Raw genomic sequence first — 25,198 nt, 5'->3', positions numbered from 1 at the left:
GAATCATTACTTCTAGCCAAAAGTACACTAAATTATTTCATTACAAAACACTACTTATCTGCAACTGCCTAGATGCATGAACCAAATAAGTACTCAGTACGTACTTTCAGAGTATCCTGTAGGTCTGTCACAGATACTGTATCATCTTCCTCATCATCACTACTCAACTGTTCCTGTGTGCAGTAATGAGTGCTATATGCAGAGTGGTCTTCTATTGCTTCCAGCCAACTCTGGGAGGGGGGGGAAACCACAGAGTTAATACTCATTTCAGAGGTCATCCCCAGAAGGCAACAGCATACATGCAAAAGAACAAATTAAGATTTTTTTTTTTAATTGACATGAATAAGATACTCATTAGTAAAACAAGACACTTTAATGAGCAGAAAATAGATCATTAAAATTGTAACATGTACTCAAAATGAGACACACTGTGGTCAGAGTGCTCTCTAGGACTTAATTGATCAAACTTCAAGCACAAGTGCCACCCACCCCTCAGTGTATCCAAGGTCACATAAAAGTTGTATCAATTAAGAAAAGACTGTAGGGAATGTATTTTGCATCTTTGGGTTTCTGTTCAGACAGCAAGGACTCTGTGACAAAGTTTGCCTTCTTATGCACGACAAACTGTGTTTAAAACGTCAAGCACTATCATAACTAAGTGGTAGATTATTTTCCTGTTCATAGAATGACAGAGCAGCTGAGGTTGGAAGGGATCTCTGCAGATCCTCTGGTCCAAGCCCTTCTACTCAAGCAGGACCATCTAGCACTGGTTGCCCAGGACCATGTCCAGACAGCTTGTGATTATGTCCAAAAATGGAGACTCCACAACACCTCTGGGCAACCTGCGCCAGTGCTTCCTTACTCTCACCTTTTTTTTCCCTTAAACACAGGAGCTTCCCTCTGAACATCAGTTCGTGCCCATTGCTTCCAGTCCCATCACCAGGCACCCCTGAAAACAGGCTGGCTCTGTCCTCTTTACACCCTCCCTTCAGGAACTTTGGGCCAAGATCCCCCAAGCCTTCTCTTCTTGAGGCTGAGCAGTCCCAGCTCTCTCAGCCTTTCTTAGTATTAGAGATGCTGTAGTCCCTTTAATCATCTTAGCAGACCTTTGTTAGGCTCTCCTCAGTATGTCTGCATCTCTCTTGTACTGGGGAGCCCAGAACTGGACACAGTACTCCAGTTGCCTCCACCCCTACTTCACCTCTAGTTAGTGTGCCTACAGAAGTGCAATAGTAAATACACTACAAATAGCCCTAAAAAGGTTATTATCTTGTTTCAGATCCATCAAGGAAATATAATTTATTAGGTCATCTTGGAGATTAGCTAAGGGTAGAATGTACCATTAAACCATCTTTTGTTCGGGATAATGAACTATGAAAGCAAGTGTAACAGGAGGAAGTTGCAGTAGAAATTTACCACATGAAGAAGTCAAAAAAAAAAAGGAAGTTAGACTACAGCACATAATACAGGCACAGAGCTGGAAACAAGGTGGCACTAACTTTAAAGAAGAGAATTGCAATCCAACTATTTTTGCTATTTAGTCTATAGTTGTGCTAAAAAAGTCAATATATGCACTTCTGCTACCAAGTCCTGATAATCAAGATACTGAACTCGCTAATGCATCCATAGCAAGTGGAACACAAATTATTCATTACAGAAGTTACTACATTTTACAGCCTTTGATAGAGTCATTATTACCTCTCTAGTCTGAGAAGGAAGGCTATTTTTAGGAATCTTGAAACGATGAACAGTGTCATCAAAACATCTAACAGAAAAGAAACAACTGTCTGTAGATTTTACCTAAAGCAACATGGAGAAAAGAAAATTAGTAAAATGAATCAGTAAGAAGAGACAAAACTTAAAAGTAAGCAAGGTAGAGAATTACTCTTAACTCCAAAGTTTTTGGTTCATTCTTGATGCAAGAGAACTATGGTTTACAAAAAGCTTAGTCAGAACAATTTTGCAAAGTGTGCTCCCTTGCACTTTACATCATGAATGAGAATACAGAGGTTCTTTATGTCAGAATGTTATATTTGCACCACTTCCTTCAGACAAAATATCAGCAATGGTGCAAGACAACCAATGTTAAGGCATTTGTAGATATAGAAAAGCAAGAGTCACTTTTCCTATAGTACTGTAGTTTAACAGAACTAGTGGCTCCAATCTATAGAACTAGGACAGGTTAATTGTAGGAAAAAAAGTACTGAAATTATCCTAAATGTATCCTACTTGAACACTATCTTCCTGTGCATTATACATAACACCTGGCTTGTCTTTCCTCTGTTCATCCCTTTCAGTTAAGGAAGTTTTCCAAAAGTCACCTTTAGAATTGAAAAGTTGATCTTAGTTGGAGAACTGAAGTTACACAATCAGTCACAAGTGGCCAGTGGCAGCTACAGGAGGAACTAGAGCTTTGCTATTCTGTATCACATGCTCCAAACAGTTGTTTTGCACCACCGAGGAGGCATACTTTTAGGAAGCCTTATGTTTGTTTAAATCTTCACGACTTTGGAAAGAAGAGAAGGAGCTTTATGGCCACTTTACATATAAGAATACTTTGCAAAAAACACTGGTTCTTGTTGAGCAACAGCACAAGCTTTCTCCCTTTTTTATAACAAAGGCAGGCTTACCAACCTAGCCGAAGTTTTCATTGTCTATGTATGGAACACCACCACAAAAAACCCAGTAGTTACCAGTCATTTCACTTCCTACCGTGCAGACAGCTTGTGTTAGATGCTTGCATCCCTGACGATGATCATTATTTACTGCATCAGCTCTTTGAAAGAAAGAGAGATTTAATAGATTGAAGATTACAATTATTTAAATCACTTATCAAAAATTTAAACACAGAACTTACTGTCTCCGATACCAGGAAAGGACGCCATGTTCTAGAACTATCCAGTAGAGTTTCCAACCAAAAAACCGTGAGCTCTTAAAAAAGGCAAAACAAAAAAGGCCAAGTAAGGTTTACAGCTGAAGAGTTACTATTCCCAGTAAGTTTGATAGCTTGAGGCTATTACATAAAACTGGCAGTCATTAGGAAAACATTTTAGGTTTTACACATTTTGATAGCAGCAACCTGGGAATACTTTACAATTAAAGTGCTATTTTCCTTTTTTGAAATACTGAAGACAGTTGTTCTGTTAAGCCTGCTATTCAGTAAGAACTGAAATACTAAAACATTTTAACATTACAGGGGTCCTTGATCACCGCATAATTCTATATAAATTTAACTACAACATTTTATCTTTCACACTCTTTAGTACATAGTTCTGGTCTAAAAGCAGTTCATTATTACAATTGTGAGTGAATATATAGGAAAATTTACACTGAAGAAAGCTTCAGAGTCTTCAAAGATTTCATTAAAATTATGCATTCATGTAGAAGATGGAGAAAACTTTTTAGCAAGGGAAAAGATTCACTTGAGTGTCAGAGCAAAACAAGCTTTAAACAAGCATTTGACTGACATCTTTCCTCTAAGTTTTAAAATTTCCAGAAGGTGAATTTGTGGCAAAATATTAGTTATACATTAGAGAGTAAGACAACTATTCAGGGGAGAAAAAACCACCACCACATTTTGCCCATCACACAGACAGGACACAAAACCTTACTACAGTGAAGCTTTGCCACAAAAATTACAAAGATGCAAAGAGATTTTTAGGGACTGAGGTTAAGATCAGAGCACCATGAATCCATTAACTGCTCTACCCAGCCAGCCCATCTATAATTTATCCAACATACTAGATTTAAGTCAAGTCTTAACAAATGTGTTATTGAAAAGCCCCCTCGTTCATCAACTCACTGAAGTATAGAAAACTACATACTGAGATCTTATAAGCTATTTTAGAACAGGAAATAAAACATACCTTCCATAGGAGACCTTCATATCGTCTCAGGGGTTTGTTGATAACCTGCACAGAAAGTAAAGCTTATGCAGGAATAGCTTCAGCTAGACAGCTTTGGCAAATGGCATTTTAAATGGATACAGATGTTCCTACCTTTCCAGTTTTACCTCCCAGTATCAGTTTCATTTCTGCACCTTGGGCTAGATCAAGGGGTGTCTGATCTGTTTAGTAACCAAGATGAGGCATGAGAATTTGATGCATATAAAGCTACATGTACTTAACTTAAAAATAATCACTCTGACATGGTGTTTACCCATTTAAGTTTGGTCCCAAAAGCATCCAAGTTTACTTGCAATTGGGGAACATAAGCTCCTCAGGGGCAGAAGACCAAAAAAGGCTCTGAACTTCAGTGTACCAAAGTTCACTTCAGTTCACTTCAGAGTTCTACTGGCCAGAGGAGACCTTTGCTCTTTAAGTTTGTTTTCGCACTTCAACTACATAAAACAGTTCAGAACATTCACAAATACCAGGATAGAGGCATCTTTAATTAGATAACAAGTACACAGTCTGCATAACCTCTGCATACAATTTTCCTGGATTTGCTTCCATTAGAAGCCTTCTTCTGAAAAGCCACTTTGTCTGGGTCACACCTTCAAACTTACCACTTTGTTATCTATGTTCAGTTTTTAGCATCAAGAAAACAAAAGCCAGACACACTTCATGCTTAAGATAGAGAGCAGGTAAATTTTTCTAGAAATGAGTAAGTTTGGGGGGGGGGGGGAAGCACATACGTAAGTATTTTGCTACAGTTCTTAAGTCTTTTGCAATTCAGTCAGTGTTGGGCTTCCTTTATTAGTGATACAAAGCTTGTAAAGCACCATAACATTTTCCCTGAATATTGAGTGCTAAGTAACACAGCTTATGGAAGCTGTTGAATTTCTGTCTCTTCTTAACACTTTATGTACTTTCACTTTGTACTCACCATTTTTGTTTCTTATTTTAGGATCTGCTCCATTTTTTAGAAGTTTCAATGCGCAGTGCTTATGGGCACGGTATGCTGCACAATGCAATGGTGTGTTCCCCATCTGATCTGTACAGTTGATATCTGGTGGTTTAGGTTTGTTTAACTGGAAAAAAATAATCAAAGTTTTGCTTATTTACCAATTTTCCTCCCTCTCCAGATGCCACATTCATTCCCTTGAAATTTAGCTGTTCCTAACTAGGATGCTTTAGTGTAGATCTGACAACAAAGAGGGCATGTAGCAAGTGTGAGAAGTGCAAGGACTGCAACAATCAAGATGTTCAGACAGAGTAGGGAACTACTTAGTTTTTTTGCTTGCTATACCCTTTCCACAATTACTGTGCAACACGAAAACATTTATCCTCCTCAATTGCACAGTGCCAGAGAGCTCCCCAGCATTGCAGTTCAGTCATTTATATTGCTAAAATGGGCCTGTCTTATTCTACTGTCAAAAATCTACTGTTCTCTGTAGAAGACTTCCAGTCACAGTCTGAAAGTTAGCACAGGCCATTTCTAAATCCAGAACAAGTTTGTACAGCCACCCTGTTTCAGAGGGTAAGAACTTTGTACTGAAGGGTGGCCCACCTGCCAGTCTCAGTGACAGAGCTATCCTGGGCCATTTAGAAGCTCCAAGTATAGGCAGTCTGTTACACAGCTTTGCTGCATTCTGAGGTCTAAGTATTGCAGGAACTAAAGATTAGAGCAACTATGTAACTGAGGAAAAAACCCATGAGTTTTACTTGGACATAATATAAATGTTTTGAGAAACTGACCCCAAAGAGTCATTAAGCATGATACTACTAACCACCCTAAAATGCCACTACACTTCAACTCAAATATGTGGCTGTTGGATGCGTACATGGGGGTTGAACTAGATAATCTTTAAAGGTCCCTTCCAACCCAAACCATTCTATGCAATACCAGCCATTATTGTTAAGCTTCCAAGCCAAAAGGGACTGCCTTAATAGAAAGGCAAAGTATAGAAAGGTTAAGTTACTGTTAAGCAGTCTTAGGAGACTTGAGTCACAAGCACGTAACAAAAATTTTAGAGAAACTCAGTTTAAGCCTTCTGCATTAGCCATATGCTGTCTTATAGAAATTACTCCGTAACACCATTCCCATCACAGCAATTTAAGTTGCATCAACCATAACCACCTTAAACATGCTTCAGTAATAGTTCTATAAAGGATAAACTGCTACAGCTGTTATTTACAGTTCAACTGAGAAGAGGGCACAAGTCAAAAAAGACAGCTTGTGGAAGTATAACCTCATTAATACTGAAGCCTTAAATAGCCAAGCTCCTGAGGATTCCTAGGTTTTAGCTCTTTCTTACCAGCTGTTTTACATCTGACTTATCTCTGCCTCTCCAGACTCCTTGCCTCCACTCCTTATAAGCCACATGCCTGTGCTTTCGGCAGCTCACACCTTGTTACAAGCCAGTATTTTGAAGAAACTTTCATGCATAGACTCATTGAGATAAAAAGCTCTCCGGTTTTTTCAGTAAATGTACAGTACATTTTTTAGAACTCTCAGGAACAACATCAGTTTTTTGTTCAAGTAGACTAAAAAGCCTGGGTTAAGACTCAGCTACTGAAGGTCTAGGCTTCAGTAGCAAAACAAGCTGATCTAATGAGAGTCCTAACATAAGAGAGGCACACAAAAGCCACCATTACCATTGACTTCAAGAAACTTTAATAGAAGGAGCAGTTATAAAGTTAAAGCACATGCAGGAACAGGAGAAAGAACAGTCTGAAGTCAAATTAGAAGGTCTAGAGAAACTGCACCATGAAATTACCCCTTCCAGACAATTGTGTTAGAATACGAGTACAGTTCTTTTTTTGTAAAAATAATCAAGATAAAGGAGAGTTAACAAAAAAAGGGTATCTTTCAAGTAAGTAGCACTCTGTTCCAAAAGGAGGGCAGTAGAGAATACAATTCTGGTGTGTTAGGTCTCACAATAAAAGGCTTAAGCAACTAAAGAAGTTTCATAAGTGTAATAGTCTGCTAATTAAAAAAGATACAGTAGGAGCAGAAAAGGCTGAACATCAATAGGCAAACAGTAAGGAATTCTCAAGACAAAGGGCAGTTCAGAAGAGCTACACAAATTCTCCACAGAGGTATCAGCCTAAGAGCAGGAAAAGTCAAGGAGGTTTACACCACAGAACCGTAAGTGGAGAAAGTTCTTTGGACTTTCACAAGAGTCAGGAGGAGTTTTAAAATACTAATTCAATGGCCAGAGGTCCAAGTACTTACTGAAGGGCTCCAGGAAAAACCTGTTATGACTTGACTTAAACTGCCTCATGGTCAAAAAAAGTGATAAGTACTTTGAAAAGTTTTAATGGTTAACGTATAGCTGTCCTCACATACACAGAGATCAATGATACTAAGTATAAAAAAATCACTTAGAAGTGAAAAATGTTTACAGGAAGAGTTTTCATGTGCATGTATGGTTACCTGCCACATGAAAAAAAGCACAGAGTTCTTCAATGACAGATTTCTGTGAGGATTCACCTTTTTCTAGTTTGTTCTGCATCAGTTTAAGGCTTAGTCAGCAGACATGCAACATCTAATGCAACAAGTGTTAGGAATTACCAGAATTAAGAACAGATCACTTATGCCAATGTATTAAGTACAATTAATACAATCACACCAATGTATTAATGCACTTTTCTTCCACATCTTAAGTACTGTGTACAGCTCTGATTCTCTCTGCACCTTGAAGAGGATAGTGCAAAAAGCACAAATAAAAATTACATGGATGACCTGTTTCCATGCAAGAAGGAGTCAAAGACAAGGGTTCTTCAGACTACAAGAGAAATTCAGAGGAAGGAAAGGTAACAGAATTTTAAATAGGTGTTCACTCTGGCTTCTAGGCAGAAGGAAGAGTATCAGATTTCTCAATACAAATCTCATTTGTGATTTTTCCATTAGAAGTGAATAGAATAATTCAGACTGCTTTGATGTCTTAAAAGGTATTACCTAAAGGTGCTATCCAGGTAGAATAATGTTCCACACTGCACACTTATGTCCAAGGAAACCATTCAAGACTCAAAAGCTTGAGCTGAAGCACTGAGAGCCTGCTTCAAAACCCAACTGGATATGGTCCTGGGCAACCTGCTCTAGCTGACTCTGCACCACAAACAGGAGTTGGACTAGATCATCTCCAGAGGCACCCCCCAGACTCAATTACTGTGACTTGCTTCTCCTATAGCCTTACCATGGTATTGTTCAACTTGAATTACTATGAGAGTGTGTGCGCACATACACTATTTTCAAGTCCTGCTCAGCATGAAACTTTGCTGTGCGGATGACTGTCCATTTAAAAACTAGAGAAATTTCAGCTGCAATGGATGCCAGTGGCAAGGGCTTACTTTCAAGATTTAAAATAGGCCCTACTGTGGTGAAAACCTAATCACCCATGACATTAAGGTATCCATAAAAATATAACAAGCTTATGTCAGTAGATCTAAAACCATTACACTGCTCCTTACAACTGAGTGAAGAGTAGAAACGAAAGAAGCTGAAAGCCATTGTTTTGCAGCCTCCAACAAGGAAGCTGGGAAATCCTTGAGGGTTCAGCACCTTACCAACATAACACGGTGCACAGCACTAATATTCTGAAGTCACAGCACTTCAAAATGGAAGGCCTAAGGTCACATGATATTACATTAGCATTATGGCTTGAACCACTTGACAGAAAAGCATCACAAGCACTGGAATTCTTACCAAGGTAGTCAGTTTCCCTGTTTCGCCCTCTCTTGCTGCTCCTAGGAGTTCTTCTTCCAGTTTCCTTTCTTGTGTCCTTTCCACTGCTATTTAAATAAACACCAAATTTAAGGTCAGTCTCAATAAAGTAGCAAGTACATATGAAGTACAACATTCAAGAAGTTATACCGAAACAAGCCTAGAGAAACAAGAGTTTCCAGTATTATTTGGGAGATGTGTAAATGGAATATTTATTTAGAAAACTGTGTCAGAGCAAAATTATATTAAAAACATGTAATATTTGACAAGATGTGTGTGTATACACACGCATATATTATATGTTATTGCTTTTTTAAACACTTAAAACCTGACCCTAGTAAAGGGAAAATATGGGACCCACGTAACATCCCCATCAGATCTTCCCTGTGTTCTTCTCAGTTTCTCTTTTCCCTATCATCCTGCAGAAATTTTATGCTTCTCTAACAATCCGGTAGCAGTCCTTACTGGTAAGCACTGCTTATCTGTGCACTTGCATGTAGAATCAGAACAGAGATCACTTTTCACATATACAGTTTGTGGTATCGGACACAGAGCTTCCGCAGTGTTTAGGGGTACCATAATAATACCAGGAAGCAACACAGTTCTTGAACTCTCCAGAACTGTAAGCAGTGAGCCTATGTAAGTATTTGGACACCATCTCCCTCACTTTCAACACCTGTGAGGCAATGGAGAAAAGGAGGGGAATGGTTTTTCCTTTTAACATAACCTCTAAGACTGCAACAGTAAGTCCTAAACTTGATCCAAAACTGGGTCACCTTTGCAAACTGTTCAGGATTTTGCTCTTTAATGATTTTGACACAAAGTCACTTGACTATCCTTGACTTGAGTTCTTCCTCTTCCAGTGAGCTAAGGCTTTGACTGCCATGTACGATTCAGAGCTGTAGCAAGGATTACCCCAAAAGGATCAAATTAGTTACTTAAATAATGCTACCGGCATTCATGATACTTAACTCTAAGTCACTTGCAGACATGTTGCCAAAAAACACCCAAAGGTCAGTACTGCAGACAGGAACCAAAAACTCAACTTAATTTTTAATGACCAATTTTAAAGAGAAAATTCAATTGAGCTTCTGTAACTTGCAAGAGAAAAATCAGCTTGTAGAATATACAAGTGTTGAAAAAAAAATCTAACTATGACCTATTAAAGTTACCTTCCAACATATTCCTTATGTCTTTGTCATGAGTAACTTCTTTTGCAGTCTCTCCACTCCCGTTAACAATAGAAGTATCAGCGTTATGCTGCAAGAGTAACATCACCACCTCCTAGAAAACAATTTGAAAAACACTGCTTATCCATCTCTGTTATGGCAAGGCCATAATTGGGCTTTGCAGCTATTGACATCCTGTAAGATGAGCTGTGTAACGGCTTCTCACCACTGCTGACTTACGAAAACAGGAAGGGATGTTTTAGAGAGATTGAAGAGTGGCAGTAACTGCAACCTTCTCTATCACACCAGTCAGGCTGAAGGAATTAACAGGAGATTAGTTATTGCTGAAAAGACGTGCTCCAATTTAAAAGCTGGTGTACCTGGTACAAATGCTGAATTTGACAGATGCAAACAGTACGATTGGCTCTTCTGATAAAAGACTAAGAAGTCACTCCTTCATAAGGGCCAAGAAGTTGTCCATAGAGGTAGTACTAGTTTGGGAATTATGGCAGCATGTGGGGAACAATAAAACTAGTCTCACATATTAGGCTTATCAAAAGCTCTTTAATTCTAGTTTTCTATGAAAAAAACAGTACTTCCAGGCACCAAATGGACCAGTGTGTCCTAATTTATAGTTTTTTCCACCGTCCAGAAGCCACTGAGATTAAAACAATAAGGTTTCTCTCTATGCAAATATGCAGTTAGTTAGGAGGAACAATCCCTAGGCCTTTCACTGTGTCAAACGCATCAGGCACAAACACAAATTAATCTGTTGTACTTTAGCAGTAGATGGGAGATCTTTACACCAGTTTCCGCACAGTAATTAGCCCCTCCAGCTAGAGCAGAAGCCAAACAGAAGCAACATCAGTTAGTTACACAACTGATGCATGGTGCTACAGTGGAAGACAACTACTATTTTTTTTGGTCTGCCACCAAAATCTTCACCAGCAAAAAGCTAAGAGAGATATGACGAGGTATATCAAAGGAAGACCATGGACCAGTATTCTCCTGTCTTCAAGAAGAGATATTTGTACGATGTTTTTGTTTTGGACAGTTATATCCACTAGGCAATATACCTACTTTTGAACGCACTGTATCGAAACAGACAGTATGTCATTTTTAGGCACTGTAAAAACATCTCTTTGAAGTGATTTTATTGCTAGTATTTCCTTAATAATTCTATGATTGAGGCTTAAAAAAGTGAACATACTTTACCTTGCGTCCTGTGAAAGCTGCACGATGGAGTGGAGTGTCCCCCATGTCATTCAGCACATTCACATCTGCACCAGCCTAAACAGCAAGATCAAAAGACATTTGAATGCCCTTCCAACAACAACGACATAGCTATTCACTTTGACTGGGTGAATAGGGAGGACAGGACACTAATGTAGGCCTCACGGCAAATCAGATCAGAACTGTAACACAGCCACCCTGGAAACAAAGATAAAGTACACATGTAAGATTCATCACTAGCATTCAACAAACCACTTGGAAAAGGAAAAGCCTCCTGTGTTTTTTCCAGGCATCTCTCAAACTTATTTTCTATATACCACCTTCCCAAGAGTGAAACACAGGGGGTGGGGGGGTTGATTTGTTTTGTGTGGGTTTTTTTGAGGGGGTGGGGGGACAGATGGAATGTATGTTTTGAAAAAAACAAGCCACCACAAAAAACCAAGCAACTTCCTGAAGGAACTGCAATGGTGCTGGATAACATGCATGCACATATTACAGATGTACACACAGTAGCACCAGCCTCCTGGTGCTCCTGATATTTAACAACTGATGTTCTCTCTAGACAGCTATTGCTGTTCTTTCTTTTGAAGCAAAAACTTCCATGTCAGCTTTAAGGAGGTACCATATGAAACTTAACCTTTCTCCTCCCTTTTCTCCTCTACAGTCTGTGTCTTGAATCTCCCTTCCTCTTGTCACACACTTTCTCCATCCCACACATTTTCTCTGAAAGGAAGACTGCTTGCACAGGCATTGTTCCAGGAAACCAAGAAAACCTACCCTTCTTTTAAGCATTTCTTCTATGTCACCTTACCTAACCTTTCAAAAAGTCAGAAAAAGGGCAGGACATATAACTATCATGTATGCTTAGATCACATAATTTAGCCAGATCACTGCTGCCTGCCTAGGGTTAACTGATGAACCCAACTCTAATTCCCAAGCTCTGTTTCTGATAATACCTCATTCACTTGCTCTTTCAGCTCAAAATCTAGGCACAAGTACACTGAGACACCTACATATGCCTAGCTTTCAGAGGTGTGCAGCCTCCTTTATTATTCCACTCATTCTTTAAATAACACCCTTTCAAGAGCCCTATCAGCAAAGAAGGAAGCACGAAGTTACATATGCTCTTCCAACTCTGGAAGTGCCGATAAATGCATTAAGTGACAAAACTTTATCTTTTGCTTTCAGTAGCCCTCTTGGATTGAAAACAGTATTATCTACTGAGCAGGTGTGTAGGCTAGAGAAGAACTTCTCAGCCAAGTCTTAACTTTGTTTACTGCTTCAGTCACAATTATGACTAGTAGCATTTATTCTGAATGAAATTCAAGTTTAGGTTAGCTGCCTTTGTATTTGAGGCTACTTATCATGTTCCTGCCATCTACAGCAAAACCTTTCAAATACGAATAGCGTATAATATAGTTAAGTTTGGTTGAAGCTACCCTGAGAGCTGAGGGTAAGAAAATTAAACTTGGCCAGAAACAACTGCGAGTGCAGTGCAGACATGGCTATGAAGATACAAATAGGTCAACTTTGACCACAGAGGTTTGTCATCTCAAAGTTCATCACACAGTTCATTATTTCAAATATGTTAGAAAGAAATGAGTCAAACTACATTAGCCTGTGCCTGGAATGAACTCATATAAGTTACTTTGCACAGAATTCTAGACATACTTCTATGCACAGCATCTGATTAGGTAACACAGACTTCTTTGCATTTGAAACACTTTAGCCTTTCCTGCAACTAAGTGAAATTGCCTAAATTATAAACTTTATGAACTACAGGAAGCTAGATCAGGCCCTTAAAATATTTGCATAACCAGTATCAGATGCTGGCTTACTCTATGCAGATATATAGTGAGTCTGAAAAGGGCTGAAGCTTTCACAAGTGCATACCTATAGACTGTATTTCTAATTCGTATATTCAGATGGTTACATAGACAAACACACATACTTTGTGAGAAAGTTAACTAAGTATTGAGAGCTGTAGACACTGTTCATAGTAACAGCTGCATACTATGGTATAGACTTCCAGTGTCACTATTTTGGGTCCTTGTGAACTGGGCTGGTCTTAATATTGCAATTATTTTGTTCCTTAGTTTTAATAATCAGCTTAGTTATCCCTATATTACATGCAGATAAATGGTAGGAGTGGCTCTCTGCCTCTCTACAGAGCTGCCTTTCTTCTATCACAAAAACCTGAATAAATACTAACTGATTCTAGCACAACAAAGAATTTTCTGCCTTATACACAGAAGCAAATAGAAATATACCTTCAGCAAATCCTCTACCACAACACCATGTCCAAAGTAGCATGCAAGGTGAAGAGGTGTCCAACCCATATTCGATTTACTTCTGCCTAAAAGATAAAACAGATAAATTAAGTCTTGGTCACAGTACAAAACAGATCTTGTCAGGTGCTTGGAGGTCAGCATGGATGATCATCTTCATGGTAACCAAGGAGAAAGGAGACTGGAAGCATCAATACTATTCACATCATCTGACTTACTAGATTGGGATGTGGTCTAAGAATGTTAGTTTCCAACCTACAAAATCCTGCTGAGATGAGAAAATCATGTAGTCTGATGGAGTATAAAACTTTTGTTTTCATGTAATACCTTGTTCTTCAACAGTAGCAAGAGGCTTCAGTTACTTTCATTCACTATGAATCTAGCACATGCAAGTACACATTCCTCATTTATCAGAACCCAGTTTGGTTTACCTGATTTTATATCCTGCACACAGTGTAGAACAACCCATCTTCCCAAACAGATGATTTAAACCAAAACAGGCAGGATGGCCTAGCGTTAAGGTTTTTTGTTGTCTTCTGCTTGCACTCAATTTTAGCAAGTACCATGATTTGAAACCTCTGTGCACTGCAGAACTCATGTAACACCTACAGCTGAAAGCCTCTGCAGGAATGAAAAGCATAAGTAGGAAGCAGGCACTATCATTTATGCTTTAAGACCATTTAAAGCATGTCCTGGAGGACTGTCTACATAAATGAAATTCAAGAACTGTCCTACAATTACTTCTATAAAAGCAAGATACAAAAAGTATTAAAGATTACTAATTTAACAACTCACATTAGTCTCTGATTGCAACACTCAGCTGTACTAAGCAAAGCTGATTTGTGCTTTGTTTTTACTAAGCAACAGGCCTACAGCACTCCAAGTGCCACATAAAAGTTATCATTTCATATTTGGAAGCAAAAAAGAAAGTGAGGCATTAATAACAGTTTTCAAGTTACTGCCATGATTAAGTTTTCCCTTTTCATGTATCTTCAAGCACTGAAGTTTGGAACATGCATAACGTTGTTTGGCCTGAGGGGACAAGCCACTAGCAGCAGGAAAAAAACTTTCTGCTCTCATATTACAAATAAACATATAAACATTACAATGTGGTTCACAGCTGAAATACTCTCCCATGTTTTTTAATGGTTTCTAGCTAACATTTTTGCCTTTTGTTGGCTATTTCTTTTGTTATTTGGTTCTTTCTTCTCAACTCCTGCTGTTGTTCCAACCCCAGATTTAATATCTTCCCCTCATCCTAGTCTGGCCTACAACAGAACTGCTGTATGTAGCTGGTGGGCTAAAGTACCACAGAAGATAAATACTGTGTGGATCACTAACTCTGGGGCTACACATGCTGGACAACATATTAAACAGACATCATTCATCCTTCAGTCTAGCAGGGAAGGTTCTTTCAAATACACAAGAGGTCCAAGTTGCACTGAATTCATACAATTAGTCCAAGACAGTCATTAGTTACAGCACTGACAAGACAGTGCTGCTGCTAAGGAATTCGGTCATGAAAAAGAAATCCGTAACCTGGCCAGATTTGTAGTTCTTATGAAATAAAGTGCCAGAGGGTCTTGTTCTGCAACCAACTCTGAATGTTTGCATTTCTGATGTTAGCTGACCAGTTACTTCTCAAGCTCTTGAGGTGTTTGTTACTTCTCTTCAACTGACCACAAGTGTTTGCACTTTTTTTATTATTTTAAACCAGGACATCATTCCACTGAGGAAAATGCAAGGATAGGAAAGCAGAATAAATACAACAAAAAAATAATTCCTCTAGCCCTCCCACCCAGTTCTTTGCACTGATGCCAGTTCGCTGTAAGTCTCAAGTGGTACCATGTGTTTAGAAAATGGAGACAAACCAGAGTCATCTCCTGGTTGTGGTCTGCTGTGCAGTCATTCAAAAATATATTTTGGCATAATACAGTTGACCACCAACCTTATTTTACAGTTTCCTTACTTTTCAAAGTCCTAGATATTCTTTTTCCTTGTATTTAAGGAGAATAAGCTAACATAGCTGTATAAAATACGATCGTTTTGGATGAAACCCAGGTTTAGTACTGTTTTAATGAGGATACCTTCTTTTGAAACCAGTGAACTGAGAAAACTGGAAAAGGAGTTCACACCATTGGCTGGATTCTCATCAAGCAAGTCTTGCTTATCTGCAAGCGTTGGTTGGCTAGAATCCAGTCACAACAGAAAAAGTAGGAGAAGCCTGGATTTATTTTCTCTTCCTTTATTTTGGCTGAGATCAGGATGTTTGGGATCACTCTTGTCAGACTTCACACCTGTGAATCTAGAGCACAGCCTCAGACATAAGCTTACCCTTTGAAAAACAAGACAGGTTTTGCAAGATGTTCAAGGTAAGCTTTGACATCCAGGCACATTAATGTGTTGGACTTATGTTTCCCAAGGCATGCTCTGGGGGAAGTTCACGCTACCTCCAGTACAGTCTCCCACCTGCTCCAAAAGTACTTTATTCCAAGCCAAGTGTCATTGCCACATCAGATCCAAGTCCTGAAGGAACTACTGCAGCATTGAAGACATTCCCCATACCCTAACTTTCTAGGGATATCTGATTATCCAGAAGGTAATGACAGAAAGACAAGAGGCTGTAGGGAAAAAAAGGGTTACAGAAATTCAGTTACAGTCTACAGCCTGTATTTTAGTTAATTATCATGTGGTTGTGCAGTTACTCTCTGGTAGTACCAAACAGACCAGGATTTGTAGCAAGACAGTGGTTTTGCTAGTGAAGAGGCAAAATGGAAAGTGTAGTTATAGTGCAGAGGCTGGCTGGCCTGAATTTGTCTTAGACCATTTGCAATAGGGTATTCTACAGGTGCAAAGTGACTGAAACAATCAATCTCTGAAAAGTGACAGTGAAAGAACAGAGGTTTAATTCTGAAGTTTCACACAGCCAAAAAACAGTTCCCCCAGAGAACACTTTAGAGGACACAGAAGTGTAACTAATGTTTAGAAGAGCCAGAACTTGGAGAACAGAGATTTTGCTGTGTATAGATTCCATATTCAGAATTATTTTGCTTAGCTTAAACTATCACCAGCATGTTCCCTCTAGCTTCTTAGACCTCCTATTAACAAGCATGTATTAGCTGGCTGGCCATGCGTCACTAAATTGGAAGCTTAACAGCTAAGCACCATCTATCTTTCCCTTCATTACCTGAGTCTCTTCTACCTAGCTGCAAACTTTCACAATACTAACACTTGACTTTGAGCAGAAATGCTGACCAGAGACCAGTTTGCTTGATAAAATACAGGACTGAAAATTACACCATGCCATTAGGCTTTCTTGAATTTAGATTATGTTTAAGAACACATCTGAGAAGCTCTTAAATCTCTTCTAAGCACAAGAGACTTCAACTTGTTTGGAGGTACTGTTGCATGAATCTTAAGGTATTTTAATTCCAGCTGTTTAGGCACTACATACAATGTCATGAACATTTGCAAAGGACATACTCGTTGAGGGTAGAGGGCTCTAGCTCTGTCAAGCTCTGCCTAGTTCCCCTTTAAATTATGAATCAGCTCCCTGAAGATGACATAAAGGGTTTGGGGTTTACAACTTGTTTTTCAGAGGTGAGCACATTAACTCTTGGGAATACACAGACATGGCTGAGTAGTCAAACAATAGGATGAGTAAACTGATGATTAAGAACCAGAGCTGGGAAAGGGATAGAGCTTGTTCAGATAACAGGCTTTCCTGCTCTTTAGGGCAAGGTGTTCCCTCTGTCATGGCTGAGAGGAAGCATAGCTGCTCGCTCCCCTCTCCCTTTGCAGCACTATCTTCTCCATGCTGCTTAACAGTTAAATGCTGAACAAAGAAATACCAGCCCATGTAAAAAGAGTGGGATACACATCCACTTTTTCGAAGCAAACAGAAACCCACTCATGTAAATGAAGAGAAATAAGAAAGCTACTAAACGAATTAAGATATAGGGCAGTCTGACTGCTAGCAAGGTTGCAAATCCAGCTGCAGTTTGAAGTTTTAATGCTCAGCAAGTTGCTTAGTCATAACTGTTAGCTATGCACGTGCAAAACTTCCATGTCAGCCAGAGGCCCAGACACAGATAACTGGCAGTTTTACTTTCTTCTTCCTTTTCCCCAAGTAACCTAGTATGCTGCTAATAGTAAAAAGTAGACATTGCAAGTAAAGAGATGTAACTGCTCCTACATTATAATGAAACACAGGCTTAAAAAAATAAAATAACATCTAACAGAGTGCAAATAAACTACCAAATCTCTGCTGCATTGCTGGAGACTCTTTACTTCCTTTAACCATCCCCTAGCACCATGGTCTGTTTTGTTTAATATTATAAGCTCCAAAGTTAGCATAAACATGAACACAGGCAGAAAGACATACTGATTCTTTGTCTTGCTGACATTTCTAGCTTGTGAATTACTCTGAGGTTTTCTGTACATTACAGTTACCTGTAGTCTGCGTTTACGATCTCTCCCTTATGCAAGTATGGCCATAAGAGCCACAGCGTAAAAGCAGTTGTATAAGCGTTTTTTAACTTTAAGAAAACAATGTTATAATATCAGTAACAGTTTGACTAGCTGTGGCTTCAACAGTGAGGTTACAAATATTTGAGGAAGGCTACTAACCTTTACAGTTGATATCAAAGCTTATTTCTCCTTTGGTCATGGTATCCAACAGCTGTTTAACTTCTTCAGCATTTCCATTTCTAGCATCATGGAGAAGCTGCTGTTCTGCTTCAGTACTCATCTCTAGTGAAGATATGAAAGAACCAATTTTGCAATCTCTTATGCTGCTATAAGATGTGGCTTGATAATACATCACTTTTCTCCCTTATTTAACACCAGTATGAGAAAGGCAGTTATTTCCTATGTGGAACACATTTAATGTGCAAGCTGTTTTCAGCTGTCCAGCACACAATCATGCCACTAAGAAGCATTAAAATTCCTCATACAAAGCAGTTAAATAAAATACCCATGTTTTCTTTCTTCTCAGTTTTCCAGGTTCTAAGTGTGGCTTGAGAGTTGGAACCATATGCCACAAACAAGGCAAGATTTGCTACAAGCACAACCAGTAAGCATTTACTTTTTCCTTGTAAGGTTTCTACCTTCACATCTTAAGGTTTCCAGAGGCAATAAGAAAAAAAAAAGAAAAAGATGTAAAGATGTATGCCTTTTAGCCCAAGTATTTCTTCAGAATTAACTCAGACTTATTTTCACTGCCAACCCTGGGGAACAGAATCCACCTTCACCTGGAGGTCCCCAGACACCCATTGGTGACTGGTATGACCAGCTCTTGACCTCAGATACATGACCCACTCCAACCTTGACTTGAAGGGGAATCAGCTACTCAAAAAACTTGGTAGATTTGATCTTATCTTTAAGCACAATAGTACAATATAAAGAAGTTAACGTGCAACTGTAAAACATAACTAGCTAATTCTCATCTTACCATTGCTTTTGAACTACAAAAAAAGGTGCATTTACATCCTTCAAAGAATGGAGAAAAAAACCTGTTATCATTGCTACTTTAACAGCTCTCTAGTAAACAGCGAGCCTGAGACCTTTGGGCAAGTGATACTGCTACTTACCAGGTCTCTCACTAAATACAGTTATTAAATGATGTCTTGATCAATCTTCTCACATTGACACAATCACAATCTGAAGTTTTGGTTGTTTTTTTTTAAATGCTGTTACAACAACTAGACCCAGATGCAGCACAGCTCAGCACAGATAAAACCCAACTTTAATGTCCCATTTAAACCCACTCCTTAAGAGATGTCAAGAAGGGATTTTAAAAGCACCCTCAGAAGACTGTGCTGTAATATACAATTTATTGCTGCTAGACACAAGAGTAAACAAAGAGGTTGCCTGAATATAGTGTCTGCAATTTAGCATCTTCACCTGACACACTAGGTTTGTCAGATCCTGCAGAATCTAGATTTCTAAAGTCAGTTAATGATTGCAAAGAACATTACTGGCCTCACATAGTTAGCTTTACTACATCAGCAGAGGTTTTGATTGGACCAATCAAACTGCTTACATTCTGCTGCATCAGACAGGCAGCTTGATTGCACCACACACACTCATAGCTAAAAGATGCAGGGAGCTCTTTGACTACTGTAAGATGAGAAGCCACTCAGCGAGAAAAGAGACAGAGAGAACACTGGGTAAGCAACAAAAAGCCTATAATAGTGACAGATCTTGTAATATTTAAGACAGACAGAAACCTAGAGCAAGACAGACTGTCAAAGCGCTAACAATACAGAGAATTTTCTCCTACCTGCTGCTCAATCAGCAAAAGTAAAGAGTGAATCCATTTTCAAATAATTTGAGAGAAACTAAGCAAGCCCTTTCTAGAATGTTTCAGAACAGACTGGATCAGTCACCTGCAATCTACCACAGACGCAGGATACAAATGCTTTCTCCAGCAGTAGACAGACAATACTCATTTGTGCCTGCTTTTCAGTTCTACTAGAAAAAAACCAGTACCAGTCCTTCTAGTAACTCTTGGAGCCCTGGAGCTACCTTCTCCTTTAAGCAGCAGCCTATCCGCTTCTCTGAGGCAACACAGGACAGTTTGTTTTTACTGTGTATATTGGGTTTGTGTGGCAAGGTTTTGGTAGCAGGGGGCTACAGGAGTAGCTGCTGTGAGAAGCTGCTAGAAGATTCCCCTATGTCCAATAGAGTCAATGCCAGCTGGCTCCAAGACAGGCCCACTGCTGGCCAAGGCCAAGCCCATCAGCAGCAGTGGTAGCACCACTGGGACAGCAGGTTTAAAAAGCGTGTGCGTGTGGGGGGGACCTGTGCAACAGCAATTTCAGCTGGAGAGAGGAGTGAGAATATGTGAGAGAAACAGCTCTGCAGACACCAAGGTCATTGAAGAAGGAGGAGGAGGAGGTGATCCAGGCACCAGACCAGAGATTCCCCTGCAGCCCATGCAGGTTAACAGTGGAGCAGATATCCACCTGCAGCCTGTGGAGGACTCCACACCAAAGCATGTAAATGTGCCTGAAGGAGGCTGTGACCCTATGGGGAGGCTACACTGGAGCAGTCTCCTCGCAGGACCTGTGGCCCCATTGGGGACCCACGCTGGAACAGTCTGTTCCTGAAGGACTGCACTCTGTGGGAGGGACCCATGCTGCAGCAATTTCTGAAGAACTGCAGCCTGTGGGAAGGACTCACATTGGAGAAGTTCATGGAAGACTGTCTCCTGTGGAAGGGACCCCATGCTGGAGCAGGGAAAGAGTGTGAGGAGTCCTCCTCTTGACAAGGAAGGAGTGGCAGAGACAATGTGCAATAAACTTACCACAAGCTCCATTCCCCATCCCCCTGCACTACTGCAGGGGAAGAGGCAGAGAAATCAGGGGTGAAGTTGAACCCAGAAGGAGGGAGGGGTGGGGGGAAGGTGTCTGAAGATTTAGGTTTTATTTTCTCATTATCCTACTCTGATTGGTAATAAATTAAGCTAGTTTCCCCAAGTCGAGTCTGTTTTGCCTGTGACAGTAATTGCCCAGTGATCTCTCCCTGTCCTTATCTCAACCCATAAGCCTTTCATTCTATTTTCTCTACCCTCCAGTTGAAGAGGGGAGCAATAGGGTGGCTTTGGTAGGCACCTGGCATCCAGCCAGGGTCAACCCACCACACTGGAGCAGGTATAATTTTTCTCAGTGCATCAGTTGTAACAATGTCTAGAGAGAGACCAAAATCAAATATGTTAATGTATTATCAGTCTGTAATACTTTTTCTGAAGCTCAGTGGTAATGTTTCAGGGGGACACAGAATGCAGCACTGAGAATCATACAGACAAAAGCTAAGAGGATAGTTAGAGTTCATTTTGCTGGCCCACCCATCAGGGATGGGATGGGGGAGAAACCAAAGCTCATCCTTCATATTCACCCTCTCCCACACAATATTTCTTTAGCGATCTCTCAAGCATCTCAGATGAGATAAAAACACTCCTATCATTACCCCATATCATTTGTCAACATCCCACATACACAGCAGGTATGAATAGCAATGCACTTTCAACACATTAAGAACCTGCAGTTTCCATTTGATGTTGAGAAGGAAAAGACAAGACTGCTTGGGAAGGGAACCAAGAAGCCGATCCAACTGCACAACTCTTGTATGCAGCAAGGCCAGTTAGGTACATGAGCAGAATCTTAAACAGCTTAAGGTATACAGAAAGCTGAATCACTCTGTAAAGTTACTTGCCTGATTTTTCTCCTCCCAAAAAGCCATTAGGTTAAAATCACCCATTTGTTTGTATTCTTACAGCAAATATTAGCAGTAGAGTGACATGCATAGTAACACAGGTAAGAAAGGTCTGTCAGCTTCACTGGTTTAGTTCCCAAAGACTTAGCTGTTTAGGCCAAGCCTCCGGTTTCAAATACATTTTATAAGCTTGAAGCATGCAATGACGCAGAAGAATGACTGTCTGGGTATTAGTCATAGTTAGAAGGATCATTCATATGAAAATGTTCCTACAATTGGGGCTGGAAAGTGAATCTGTGTTACGCATCAGACAAGTGACACAGAACCTAAAGTTTTAGCTAACAAGCCAAACGAAGTGCATAAATGAAGCCAGCAGCAAAGGGGCTCTTAAGAGAATTTAGCATAATCTTCAAAATACTGTATTAAGCAACAGGATTTGCTCTACAATGGAGATGAGCAACCACCCACAGAAATCTGAGTGGCAAGTTTAGAGTACAGAAAGAAGTCAATACACAGGCACCCAAATGCTATGTGCTTACAACTGTACTTCATATACCTGCATTCCTCTGCAAATGGAGGTTTATTTGGTCACACAACCCACCACCATGAGAACTCCAAAATCCCCACCACCAGTTTTGAGGTACCGAGCCAGACCATCAGCACAGAGGGAAAAACTTAATAGTTTAGTTTGGATTCATCAGCTATAAGATACTACTAGCAGGTTAATCTACAGGAGTTGTGGCCCATATGCAAAGCTACTAGCCACTTAAGAGCAGACATCTATTCAGTCAGCAGTGTTGCCATCATTATATTATTCTGTTATTCAGCTGATATAGGTTAAACTGCCTCTCACAGCTCATCTTTATGCCTTGTGCTGTTAAAAGGCTTGTATGGTAGTCTCTACAGCCACTGGTATACCACGAGAAAACAACAGAAAAACAATATTTAGCACCTCCTATACAGCCAAAATGGGACTGCAAAGCACTTCTATTGAACTCATTAGGACTACCAGAGCAGTACTTGACTGATAATTGTACCTTCTTAAAGGATAAGGTTAAGAATAGCATCGAGACATTCCACTTTTATCTTCTTTTATGAGATCTATGCCAGAGTGATCTTCTCACACTACTGCCGTGCCTGTTTTCACAGAGGGTTTGCTTCTAACACAGAGCGCCCAGGTTACCACTCTGCCTGCACGCCTGCTTAAGGGAGTTTTGCAGAACGCTTAACCTTGAAAGACCACCTAACTACTGATATACAGACTACCAGCTTTACTCCACTGCAAGAGAGAGTCCAAGCAAAAAAGGCTGCTGTTCTCACAAGGCAGTCTACCAACTCCTAAAGCACCACCCCTGACCACGGGGCAGCACTACTGATAAGACCCACTTGCTTTTGCTTTGTTTTCTTCTCCTGCTGAGGCCTCCTGCCATGTACACAGCCCAGAACAGCGACAGTACACACTAACCGGAACACGGCTGGTTTTCACTGTGCTGCAGCCTGACAAGCAGCTGAAGCAGCACTGACACTACCCCATTTAACATTAAGGCTCCGAGTCAGCAGCTACTGGTTGCGCAGGAAGCTTTCTATTCATGATAAATAGTAAGGTTGTTAGAGCACAGCACTGGCTAGTATTTCAAGACATCTCCCTCTAGCAATGAAAACTAGATTCCTGTAGGAGGGAACGATACTTGCTTAGGAAGACTTCTACATGCCCCAGCAAGCTCACATTATGAAGTGATGCTTGTAAAGGAGTACAAAATGCACCAAACCACACAAACAGACAGAACCTGTCTAGAAACCCACACGACACACAGCACTGACAGGAGTTGGTCCAAGAAGAAAGTTGCAGTACTAGAAGCACGAGTGATTTATCTAAAGGTAGTTATTTTAATCTTCAGTTAAAGGGCTCTAGAAGTTAGAAGTTGAACATGCTTCTATGACACAGTCTCATGCTAATTCATATGAAAGCACCAGCTGCCTAAAATAAAGTTACTGGCTGCTCAGCAGCAGTTAACAGGGATGCAATAACACGGTATCTGTTCAACACCATTGCCAAGGCAATAGGTATTTAAACTAATCCTTGTTCTTTGGCATCTCCTGCCTATTTTCTGTGCCTAGTTTAGTTCTGTTACATCAAAGACTTTCTTTCAGACCAGGAGCTCTGAATAAGCTTACCACTACTAGGGCAAGATCTCACCGGATCAGCAGGCAAGCACGGTTCCAAGCAAGAGAGAACTTCAGCAGAACCACCGGCGCTCTCCGCGCGTGTCTGAAATCGAGCAGTCCGTTTCAGTACCGGTATCAAACACTTCTTAGGGTGACAAGCTCACGCCTCCCAGCAACGGCACTTCTCGCCTGCGGGCAAGGCGCGCCGAGGCCCAGGGCGCGGGCCACCACACCTGGAGGCACCGGCCACTCGCCCGCGGCTGCGGGGAGGTTGCAGGGAGGAGGAGGAAGGGCCACCCGCGCACAACAGCGGGCGCTCACACCGCTTCCCGAAGGCCAGAGCCCCCCGCCCGGCCAGCAAGGCTGCCTCTGCTCCGCTCCTCAGCCTCCAGCCGAGCCTCACTCGGGGCTGCGCTCCGGCCGCTGTGAGAGGCTCTGAGGCGAGGGGGGAAGTAGCGACACCCCCCACCCCACTCCACCCCCAAACACGCTCCCAGCGGCCGCAGGAGAGTGGCGGCGCCCGAGGCGGGTGGCAAAGGGCGTGCTCCGGGGCGGGGGGCCCGCCGGGGGCACGCAGCTCCCCGCGCCGCGGCGGCCACGCAGGCCTCGCCTCGCCTCCCCTCCCCGCTGCGCCCCTCGCAGCCGGCTCTGACTGAACTTGGCGCCCCCTCCCCTCCCCGGCGGCACGGGACATTAATAACAGCAGCAACAAAGCAAACACCGCAGCGGGAGGGCCCGTCTCCCCCCTCCCCGCCGCGGAAGGAAGCACGCCCCGGCCGGGTGGGCGGACCCGCCGCCAGCCTCGCCTCACCGCTCCGCACAGCTCCCGCCGCCGCCGCCCGCTCTGGTTATACGCACCGGCCCCGCACGTGACCGGCGGCGGCGGCGTCTCGGCAGCGCGGGCCGCTCCCCCCACCCCCCTCCCGCCGCCGCGCAGGGCGGGCGGGGCGGGCTGCCGGCGGCGGGGCGGGGCGGAGCTCCGCCCCCCTCGCCACGGCCCCGCCCCCTCCCCTCCCCCTCCTTCTCTGAGCGAAAGTATCCCGCGGCCGCCCGCCGGCCGGTCCCGGTGAGGGGGGTAACGCCCCTGCGTCCCCGGGAATGTCCGACGGGCACCGCCCAGCTCACGCCCGGGTTTACATGCTGCCCCAACCCGGGCACCGCGCTAGCTGCGCCGCTGCGGGCCCCCTCCGCCCCGGCCCGCGCCCGTGGAGGGGGGCGGCTACTGAGGCGGGGGGGGGCGGGGCGGGCGGCGGGAACGCGGGCGTTCGCAGAGGCGGAGGGGGCTTGGGCAAAGCCGCCTCCAAAGAGGCCTGGAAGAGTAGAAGAATCACCAGAGGGGGGAAAGGGCGTCCTTGGAAATCGCTTCAGTCTCGTATACGAACGTGTGCAAGCAAGAGGAAATTGGGAATACACGCACTGCTCCTAAGAGCAGTTTAAGTCTAAGGTCGCCCAAAAGCAACCTAAGAAAGCAAGAGTTTTGGTACTACTGCGGACAAAATAACAGAATCACAGGTT

The 25,198-nt window shown here is 41.8% G+C and overlaps 1 protein-coding gene across 5 annotated transcripts in view; it reads right to left on the bottom strand.

The window, feature by feature from the left end:
* The window catches only part of OSBPL1A (oxysterol binding protein like 1A), a 78,445-nt gene extending 53,824 nt beyond the window's left edge, over positions 1-24,621 (bottom strand). The window contains exons 1-14 of one of the 5 annotated variants that reach the window (XM_064442847.1): positions 24,495-24,621; positions 23,693-23,786; positions 17,930-18,052; positions 13,283-13,368; positions 10,995-11,069; positions 9,783-9,894; positions 8,593-8,678; positions 4,828-4,972; positions 3,999-4,066; positions 3,867-3,911; positions 2,858-2,931; positions 2,713-2,776; positions 1,699-1,800; positions 105-230 (exon numbers count right to left, since the gene is read on the bottom strand). In XM_064442847.1, the coding sequence (XP_064298917.1) occupies positions 105-230; positions 1,699-1,800; positions 2,713-2,776; positions 2,858-2,931; positions 3,867-3,911; positions 3,999-4,066; positions 4,828-4,972; positions 8,593-8,678; positions 9,783-9,894; positions 10,995-11,069; positions 13,283-13,368; positions 17,930-18,050 (1,104 nt within the window). In that variant the 5' untranslated portion in view covers positions 18,051-18,052; positions 23,693-23,786; positions 24,495-24,621. The remainder of the gene's footprint in view (positions 1-104; positions 231-1,698; positions 1,801-2,712; positions 2,777-2,857; positions 2,932-3,866; positions 3,912-3,998; positions 4,067-4,827; positions 4,973-8,592; positions 8,679-9,782; positions 9,895-10,994; positions 11,070-13,282; positions 13,369-17,929; positions 18,053-23,692; positions 23,787-24,494) is intronic. The other 4 variants (XM_064442848.1, XM_064442850.1, XM_064442851.1 and 1 more) reach the window with 4 other exon arrangements.
* Between the last annotated feature and the right edge of the window lie 577 nt (positions 24,622-25,198).

Source organism: Phalacrocorax carbo, chromosome 2 (assembly GCF_963921805.1).
Source record: "Phalacrocorax carbo chromosome 2, bPhaCar2.1, whole genome shotgun sequence".
NCBI lineage: Eukaryota > Metazoa > Chordata > Aves > Suliformes > Phalacrocoracidae > Phalacrocorax > Phalacrocorax carbo.
Note: the sequence above shows the minus strand (reverse complement) of the source record. Positions and strands in the feature narration are given on the sequence as shown.